Here is a 10069-nt window from a genome sequence, read left to right as displayed (position 1 = left end):
CATAAAAGGAAGATTAGTAATTTCAGCGGCACTACTGAGTTTTTTCATTACTTCAGACTGAAATTACATTTAACCCTGCTGATAATTCTTTACTTCACTTAGAATCTCCAAAGAAAAAACGGTTAATTTCTGCCTTCTTGATATTGAAATTTCTCTTTCTCAGTTGTTCATTTAATAACTGTCTTATTCAATGTCTCATCCGACAATTTTTTTTCATCCTCCAAGGTTCCCCAACTCATGACTTCATGAGCACAAAGTTAATATTAGTATTTGAGGACAGCTGGTATTAATGTCTGAAAGAGAACTGAAGAATTCAGGTCCTTGCCAAACTGCTCAGGCAAAGCAGTCTCCCCAAGTAACATAATACGCTCAATACTAATGGGTTCAACAATTATAATCCACATTTTCATTTATTATCTTATGAATTTCTTCCAAACCAAATTGACATCTTTGTTCAGATGCCTCACATTCACATCCAACTCAACATGCCTGAAAAGGAACTCATCATCTTCACAACAATTGTACTCTTTTACTCAATTATTATATACAATAATTGTACTCAGTTATTAACACAGCTCAAGAAGCTGTACCTGTTAGAAATCTGACCATAAGCATTTTGTAAAAAACAAACAAGCAAAACATTGATTTGAAGGGGCAAAGGGTAGAGGTATCTATATCTATCTATCTATATATCTATCTATATATCTATATCTATTTCTATTTCTATATTGGTAGATATATCCATTTCTCTATCTATCTATCCATCCATCTATCTACATCTTAGGCCATCTAAGATATATAGGCCATTTTCCACTTTTTTCCTAGGTATTAAGCAAGGAGCTGGGTCCGAAGTGGAACAGCCAAGACTCAAACCAGCACCCATGTGGGATGCTGGTGTCTTCAATGGCAGCTTTGTCAGTTAGGCTACAGTGCTTGCCACTGGCCATAATTCTTAACTCACTGTTACTCATTTCTAACTTTTAATAATTTATCAACATTTCTGAATTTTAATTTTCATTTCCCTCATTAAGATCACCATTACCTCTCACTTGAGTTAATGCTAAAATTTAGCACAGTATGTCTCCACCCTTAATCTCCTTTAATTTGTCTCTAATCAGCAATGATTCAGCTGAATGGAAATGAAACCTTCCTCCATAAACGTGTACTACCTGAATTGTGTTAGACACTGCTGGGTACTTCCTTTGAATGAGAATGCTATTTTGATTTCTATGACTCAATGCTCTCCTGGCTTACTTTCTTCTGTCTTAGCCAGCTACTCAGTTGAGTCACTTGGCCAACTCTTGCTTCATTACTAGACACACAAACATTTTCAAATTCCTGGAATGCAATTATGGATGTACTTCATTTTACTTTTCATATTTTCTTTCAGGAGCCATATATGAGGGCACATCAAAAATTGTGAAAATTGGATTGAAATTATAAACTCATTTTAATGCAAAACAGAAGTGCATACACAAGGTTTCTTTTTTCATTCATTATGAACTTTTTGCAGACTTTTCATCTAAGGAGATTTTGAAATTTTTTGTATTCCAAAAATGTTTACACCAAAATAAATGTTTTAATTCCAGTTTCCATGTGTTTTTGAGCTATCCTTTTGCTCCACTGCATGGTTGTGACTTTCTTCCACATTCAGTGTGTGCGTTAATTGTCTACCTCGCATCACTGTTAGAGCAACTCACACAGACCCATATGTAAGTATTTCAATTTCTTTCACTCAAAATCCCATTCTTTCCCTTCTGTCCTCTAAATTGTTGAATCATACTTATTTTCAACCATGCTCAAAATAGTGAAATACAACAATTAAGACTAACAAATTAATGAAAAGACTGGACTGCAACATAACTGTCCATATCACTGTTCTTAGGGGAAAATTGTTAAGTAAAATATGGGATTACTTTAATATAATATGCATTGTGATCTATGAAATTTGTAACTAAGGGGCAGGTGGCAAATAAAGGAGATGATTAGAAAACCGTTTTGGCAAAGGGTTGCTATTTAATTCACTGATATGTGCCAGTCTCTGGCATAACTTAGCTCTATAGGTAAAGTTCAATAAATCTCTGATAAATACATGCATAAGTAGGTTGTAAGATCTTAGCCTGTTAAATAGCTGAACTGTAAGAGGATACAATAAGCTTCTTGGGTCCAGGAAATACACAAAAAAAGTTAAGAGCTCCAAAACCTTAGTAGATAAAATAAAGAATAATGGGGCCAGTTAAGAAATATGAAATTTTGCTTAGGATCCTTGATTAGAAATGATAGTTTTTTTAAAAAGGTACTTACTCAGAGGTGATCAGCCTTCAGCACAGCTCTCTTTGTCTATTGCTTCATCTGGTTCAAACAGCCCTCTTAGTCACGTGTAGGGAAATTGACTGTATCTTCATCTTGGTTTTGTTTTTCCTTTCTTCCCATTATCTGACATTCTAGATTCAAGATAATTCTGGGATTTTAAAAAACGTTTGTCTTCTTTTTTACTGTATTTCTAGAATAATAATAAACTGTTCACTTTATAAACTCAAATGCTTCTGCATATGTTCACACAGATTTCTGTGTACAAAGAAGCACTCTACCCGTCTATCCTTCCCCACTCCACGTTTACATTGTTAATTTCTCTTCATCCTATAGCTGCCAATTGAGACATCATTTCTTTGGGAAAGTCTGAGTTGTGTGCACCTGTTTGCCTCTTTAGCCACCTGCTTCTCCTGGGGTGGCACTCTGTGAACTGAATGTAATTCTTTCTATTCACCTGCTTGTTTCAATTCAATGAATGGTCTTTGGGCATAGGACAATGTCTATTCTGTTCACTCCTACTTTCCTAACAGCACTGCATCTGCAATTTATTAGACACTCACTATACATTCCAAATGAATACATGGGACAGCATGGAGTCATTTATTCAACCATAGAAAGGTACAAAAACGTCTGTTTCAATTCATTATTTCTTTTTTAGGATATTCACTTTTATTATACCTTTAATAAATTGGCATGGAAAAATGTATCTTGATTTTGTGAAGCTGACTTTTATCTTTGTTTCCACAAGACATTTATGTTTACCTTTAGAGCGCTGATTTCTTAGTGTCCTTGGGCCACTTACCCAGGAGAAATTGATTCATACGGTTTTTATTTTTTAAATGCTGGTATGTTTTTATCAGGATATTCAATGAACAGATTCAAAACAGTTTTGTAGCCACATTTTTCTATATTCTTTTTCTTTCACCAATTTTAACTTACCAATATTTCATCTACTTATTTTGATTGATTGTTTGATTTTATTTTCCTGTGTGAAGGAGTAACTGTGTCTTTTGTAATATTCTTTATTAATTCACCTAACAAATGCTCAGTGAACAGCACAGATGCAGTCCTTAATCAAGAATTTACAATTCTAGGGAGACAAAATAAATTTAAAAGCAGCCTGTATTCTTTGTTTAAGATGTTTAAAACTTGGCTGCTATGAGCGACAAGCAGGTTTTCCTGAGGTAATATTGTTAATGTGTTGCTCAGGTAAGACTCATGGTACAGGGAGACATAAATAGCTGTTCCAGTGAAGAGAAATTACTAACCATGTAAGATACTCACACCATTCTTCCCATTTAATATTGATACTGCTTAAAGACATTTATTCTCATGACATTTCAACTATGTAAATTTAATATTAAAAGACCTTTCCATGATTTTAATAAAATGAAGTTTATGAAAGTGAAATGTAAGTCAACATTTATGAAGGAGGATATTCTGATTGGCCAGTAAAATGTCACATGTGACAGGGTATCAGGAAATGCCTCTCTCAGCTATTGTGGTTCTGTCTCCTCCACCCTGCAGTTCAGGATTAGACCCAGGGTTTACTCTCCACGTGTGGCATGCTCTAACTTTGCACCTTGTTGGCGGAGCTTTTGGAAAATATTTCCAACTCTCCAATGTTTAAATACAGACCCCAGTGTGAAAGTCTTAAGAGAATTGTTGAATTTTCTCTCCTTGCTCTCCAAATTAGAGTGTCTAGAAGGCCAAGTAGAGTGAAGTGAACTTACTGCACACCCAGGAAGCTTGTCTCCCTGAGTATGGCTGCCTATGATAAAGCAATGGAACTGAGTAGCTTTAATATGATCAGCAACTTGTTTCTCATAATTCTTTTTCTGAGGAGGTTCTGACCTCTATGGCATAGCTGGGTTTCTTGTGAAAGTGAACTTGCTTTTGGAGAAAACAGTTCTTCTTGCCCCTTAGAGCCAAGAAAATGTTTACATACCCAGGGAATGGAGCAGGGAAATGATGAGGGAACTGCATGATTAACCATTTCTGGGTTTGTTTGCGAGAATCATACAATGGTCACAGTTGCTGCAGTGAGAGAAACAGTGAGAGAAACAGTAGGACATCCTGAACATTACTAGTCCCCTGTGGTAGCAGGATTAACAGCAATGACCTACCTTCAGAAATAAATCATCCTGAATAGCCCTGTAATTTGCGATGGAATGATAGTATTTATTTTGAGTGGATTGGTGCAGTGTGAGGTGTCTAAACAAACAGGTATCACACATTGGCTGTGGATAATAAGTGCTATCAAAGCCTGATCACGCTTGCCTGGATTTTTGCAGAAATATCACCATCCCCCACAACAAAACCATAAAAGATTTCACAGGAAGCCTACTAAACAGTAGATTCTATCACAGGAAGTCAGACGTACAGGAGAGAGTCCCTTCCCAAGCAGGTGGGGCTTCCTGCAGTGGCAGCAACTGATATGTAGTGACAAGTGTTGGAAATTCTATATCCAACTCCACATTGTAATTTCTTCGCCTGACTATGATTGCTTGCTTACTTCTTCTGGATGAATTGTGACACCTGCTCCTCTTATTAACCATTTTCCCAAGAAACCATTCTGGCTTAAGTTAAACTGTCTTTTCCATTCTCCTGGAGTTTAATGACTCTCTGTTCCTACCCGAACCCCCTTTCTCTGCCTCCACCTTGCAGGACTGAAAGCTTCATTGATTATTTTTCCGTATTTCCCTTCATTGCCACCCACACCCTTTCCACCTTCTGAGTGGTTGTCCAGTGTCCCATTAGTGATGTAATGACTTCTAGGTTACAAATATCCGTGGGGCAACCTCCCAACCTCAACCCCACCTCTGTCTCCCGTGTCAAGTATGTTTGTCTGACACTGCTATTAGAGCATGCTCTTTCATCTCCAGTCCTCAGGAAAGCTCATGCTTTGAGTCTTGGCTTCAGTGCTGTTTAGGTCAACTAATCTCTGTGAAGCTAAGATTCTCATTTTTTAAATAATGGCAATTATACTGCTTTCTCCAAGAGATGAGAAATTGAAAAACCAAACAAACAAACAAAAATAGTAAAACAATTCTAACTAGCCTGTGGGAGTGGGGCTCAGCACTTGAGCCCCACGTTTCAGCCCTGAGGAACTAAAAGTGAAGACTAATGACTTTTTTAAAAAAGTGAATGAACTAAAAGCCAGGAGTAAGAGGGGGACCTGTAGGTTGATAAGACATATGTGGGTTCTGGAATCGTAGTCTGGGTTCAACTCCTGGATCCATCTTTCACACAGCTGTGATTTATAAAGAATGCATGGCCTGATTAATTCCTGATTTCCTGTGATTGCCTTACAGGGCTCTTGCGAGCACTTCATAAAAGGAAAAAAATAAGCATTACACAATCTCTCCCTCTTTGTGTGTTAAAGGCAGCTATTAATTTTGATAAAATGTAGAAAGTGAAAGCAAGGAAATTATCCTAAATATCACCACTTCTTATTTCCACGTGTTATGATTACAATTTTACTTTTTTTTTAAGCCGGGTGGGGAACCACACATTTGTATATTTGTCAGTTCTTTTTTTTAAGAAATATGAGTTGCAGTAGAAAAGTACAAATGTCACAGATTTTTTGATTAATCATGAAGTACTTGCATATTTCATACAATGAAGCATTCCCTTATTCCCAACCATACCACCTGTTATAATAACAAACTACACATCTCCAAAAATGATTGTATCACAAGGATCTTTAATGTTTAAAGTTTAATCGTGGGTTGTATATATGTTTAGTAAAGTGTGCCAAGTGCCCACATTGGACCCTCTCAGTTCTAAACAGTTCATTCCAGATGTTGCCTGTGCCCAGCGAGGTCATACACGGGGTGGTTCTCTTGTTTAGGCCAGCTTTGCTGATAGGATCTTCCACACTCGCCAGGTGCAGTCTACCCCAGTACAAATCATCCGTCCCATAGAAAAGAATAAGATGGAAAATTTCTCAATGTATTTTCAAAGTTTAGCACGTCTCTGGTACAAAAAATTCAAGAAAGGTAGCACAGAAGCGAAGCACCAACAGAGCTTACGTATAAACACACATGCATAAATGCTAGACACTACTCGATAGTACCCAAGTGAATACAACATGGCATTAAAAGGTATAAAAGCACTGTACTGAAAATGGAAAGGTTACACGTGAAATACTGCAGTGTAAATCCTGAATACTCTAACGAGCCGCCCCCACCCTTCCACAGCCCTGGTGGGGGTTGGAAACTTCCATCAGCCTCAATAGCTCGCTAGTCCTCCGATACACTGCTGCGGGAGCAGTGGGCGTTGGGATGTGCCTCCCGCAGGGCTCTGGCCTCCTCCAGAGCTTCCCTGTATCGGGAAGGCCAAGCCTGGGGATCTTTCTTAAAGACCCTGGCCAGGAACTCCATGATTTGCATCTTGGTGATTTCTCGGCAGGCTCGGGAGCCCCAGAAGAACTCATACTCGGGGGGCTCCACGTGAGGCACACGCTGGTACTTGAGGTAATTCTGCTGGACGAACTCCTCAGTGATGACCTTCCTCACGTCGCCGAAGGTGGAATGCTTCTTCCAGGGCCGCAGCCCCAGGATGCGCAGCACATTCCAGACTGCGCTCTCCCGGGCTCCTCGGCCCTTCACGTAGATGAGGCTGAGGATCATGAGCAGGAGGCCCATCATGGGCATGTGGCTGTTCAGTGCCACTCTTTCCAGCTCCTCTGGCTCCAGCGCCTTGACCAGCGCAAACTCCATGGTTTGCAGGCTGGTTAGCCTCAGGTGCAGCCCAAAGACTCGGGCAAGGATGAGGCTAGTGCGCCGGAGGATGCTTCGGCACCACTTCTTGTAGCTGCCGATGACATCCTGCACTATGTCTGGAAACCAGATGGCCATCTTCCTCTGGTCCTTCACCAACACGTACCACATGAGCTCATGTGCCTTCTGCACCAGCTGGGCCGGGTCAGGCGGCGATGGGCTCAGCTGGGCCTCGCTCTGGGCCTGGTGGGCGCAGCCCTCCTCTGCAGCCTGCAGCAGGGCCTTTGGGTCGCTCTCATCGCTAGGGTCTTGGGGCAGCAGTGCCTCTGGCGAGGCGGCCGTCAGGCCTGGAGGAGGACTCTGTGGCCCGGCGAGGGTCGCGGCGGCCGAGGGGTCTGCAGTAGGGACCCCCACCGGAACCCCGGGACTGCTATGCACTTCAGGGTGGGCAGCCTCGACTGCAAAGCCGGGCTCGCTCAGGTCCTTACTTTGTTCCGACATGTCTGCGCCGTCTGACAGCAGCACGGCCTCTGCGTCCCGGAGCTCCTGGAGCCTGCCTTCCCTCCGCGGACTCCTGGAGAGGAAGTGCGCGATGCTGCGCGCGCGTTGCCTTCCGCAGCGGCGGGCAGGGCGGGGCGGCGGCGAGACAGCACTGTGCGCCTGCGCGCCCGCGGGGCTGGGTCCTGGTTGCTGGGCTGCAGAGCTGTGTGGCTGGAGGCGCGAGGTTGTGCCACTGAGGGTGGTGAAGCTGCCCTAGGGACCGGGATCAAGGCCCTGGGTTGCCTGCGTGGGCTGCGGAGATCTTGGGGCTGGGTGGCCACTGAGAAGGAGCAGGTTTAAATTTCCCACGTGGGCAGGTCATTTCTTACAGGTGTTCTTCTGGCTTTGTCCAGAACCCAATGTGATAGGAGAGTCTGGTATGTCACCTTGGGTTTCCTGCAAGTGAGGTGAGAGGATCCGTTGGGATTGCTCAAGAAAATGTGTGAACAGTTGGGATTCTCCAAGATAAGTGTGAACTTTGAAGAGGACCTGAGATAGGAATCTTGGAAAACATCTGTAAAAATTGATGAAGTCACACCCTGCAGCATCAAGGGTGTTATAAAATCAGGAGCAATGCAGACGGTATTGAATCTGCTATCCGTGCAAATGTCAGTGTTTCTGGAGGCAATGGGTTTAAACCATTATTAGGTTGGTGCTTTAACATTTTTAGCTGACAGATAATTGCACATATTTGGAATGAATCGTGGTAATATTTTCGTAGACATAGATGATGTGTAAGGATCAAAGCAAGGTCACTATTATACCCACCGCCTCACACATTTATCATTTCTTTGTGTTAGGGACAATCAAAAGTCTTCCATACAGCTATTTAGGAATATGCAATCAATTCTTGTTGCCTGTAATATTTAACGTGATAGAGAACACCAGAAGTTTTCCTCCTATATAATTGTATTTTTGTACCACCTAACTGACTTTTTGGTCTGCTCTTCATCTCTTCCCAGCTTCTGATGACCACTGTTACACTTCAGTGAGGTCATTCATGTGGATTCCTCATGTGAACAAGTACAAATGCAGTATTTGTCTCTCTACCTGGTGCGAATTGCTTAACATCTGTCCTCCAGGCTCATTGTCTTGTCTCAACTGTCAGCTTCATTCTTTTTTGCTGGCTGACTAATACATAACACATTTCTTTCTCTCATTTATCCATTAGTGTCTACTTGTATTAATTCATGATTGTTTTGACTACAAATTTTGACTTTCCCTTTGTTTGAAGATTGTCAAAATTATTAGCACACTTTGTTGATAATGTTCTCCCTGTTTGCCCATGTGGGATCTTCAGTGTGTCGCAGGAATGTTTGTGGCCGATCCCTATCTATCTATCTATCTATCTATCTATCTATCTATCTATCATCTATCTATCTATCTCCCACAGATAATATTTGGGTGTTTCCAAAGTATGAGATGCAGCATATGTGTGGCCCTGTTCCCCAGGTATGGACAACAGATCCACAGAGGCCAGCATTATGGCGCAGCAAGTCACACTTCCACTGGTAGTGTCAGCATCCCACATAGGAGAGCTAGGTTTGAGTCATGGCTGCACTACTTCCAGTCCAGACTCCTGGTGATGCTCCTGAGAAGGCAATTGGGGATCACCCAAGTAACTGGGACTCTACCATACAAGTTGTACAGCAGGCTGCATTTTGTGGTTCCTGGCTTCAGTCTCACACTACCCTGGCGTTTGGAGAGTGAACCAGTAGAAGGAAATAGGGAAGATTGCTTGCGTCTTTCTTCTCCTCTCCTCCCTTCTCTTACCCTTCTCTCCCCTCCGCTCTTCTCTCTCTCTCTCTCTTCCCTGCTGTCCTTTTCTCTCTCCTCTCCTCCATCATCATCCCCCTCTCTTCTCACTCCTCTCTTCTCACTCCTCCCTTCCTCTCCTCTTTCCTCTCCTCACCTCTGCTTCCCTCCCTTCCTCATATCTCCTCCTCTCCCTCCCCCTTCTCTTTCCTTTCCTCTCTTCCCACCCCTGCTCTCCCATTCCCTCTCCTCTCCTCCATTTCCTTCCTCTCATCTCCCCTCCCTCTCCCCCTTTTCCTCCTCTCATCTCCTCTCTTCTTGCCTCTCCTCCTTCTCCTCTCCTCTTCCTTTTCCCTCTTCCCTTCTCCTCCCCTCCCCTCCTCTCAACTCTCCCTCCCCTTCTCCTCACCTCCCTGTCCCTCCCAACTTTCTCTCCTCCATTTCCCTTCCCTGCTGTACCTCCTCTCTTCTCCCCTCTCCTCTCTTCTTCCTCCCAAACTCTGCTCTTCCCTTTCCTCCCTCAGTTTCTCTCCTCTTCTCCCCTCCCCTCCCCTCCCCTCTCCTCTCCTCCCCTCCCCTCTCCTTTCCTCCCCTCTCCTCTCCTCCCCTCCCCTCCCCTCTCCTCTCCTCTTCTCTCCTCCCCTCTCCTCTCCTCCCCTCCCCTCCCCTCTCCTCCCCTCTCCTCTCCTCCCCTCCCCTCCCCTCTCCTCTCCTCTTCTCTCCTCCCCTCTCCTCTC

General features: G+C 42.9%; 1 protein-coding gene across 1 annotated transcript; it reads right to left on the bottom strand.

Annotated features, from left to right (window-relative positions):
- Positions 1 to 5999: 5999 nt before the first annotated feature.
- Positions 6000 to 7637, bottom strand: NDN (necdin, MAGE family member). The gene has a single exon (XM_004593140.4). The coding sequence runs from the start codon at positions 7536 to 7538 to the stop codon at positions 6558 to 6560; it is 981 nt and encodes a 326-aa protein (XP_004593197.2). The 5' UTR covers positions 7539 to 7637; the 3' UTR covers positions 6000 to 6557.
- Between the last annotated feature and the right edge of the window lie 2432 nt (positions 7638 to 10069).

This window comes from Ochotona princeps, chromosome 6, assembly GCF_030435755.1.
Source record: "Ochotona princeps isolate mOchPri1 chromosome 6, mOchPri1.hap1, whole genome shotgun sequence".
Lineage (NCBI taxonomy): Eukaryota > Metazoa > Chordata > Mammalia > Lagomorpha > Ochotonidae > Ochotona > Ochotona princeps.
The sequence above is the reverse complement of the archived record's forward strand: the minus strand, read 5'-3'. Positions and strand labels throughout refer to the sequence as shown.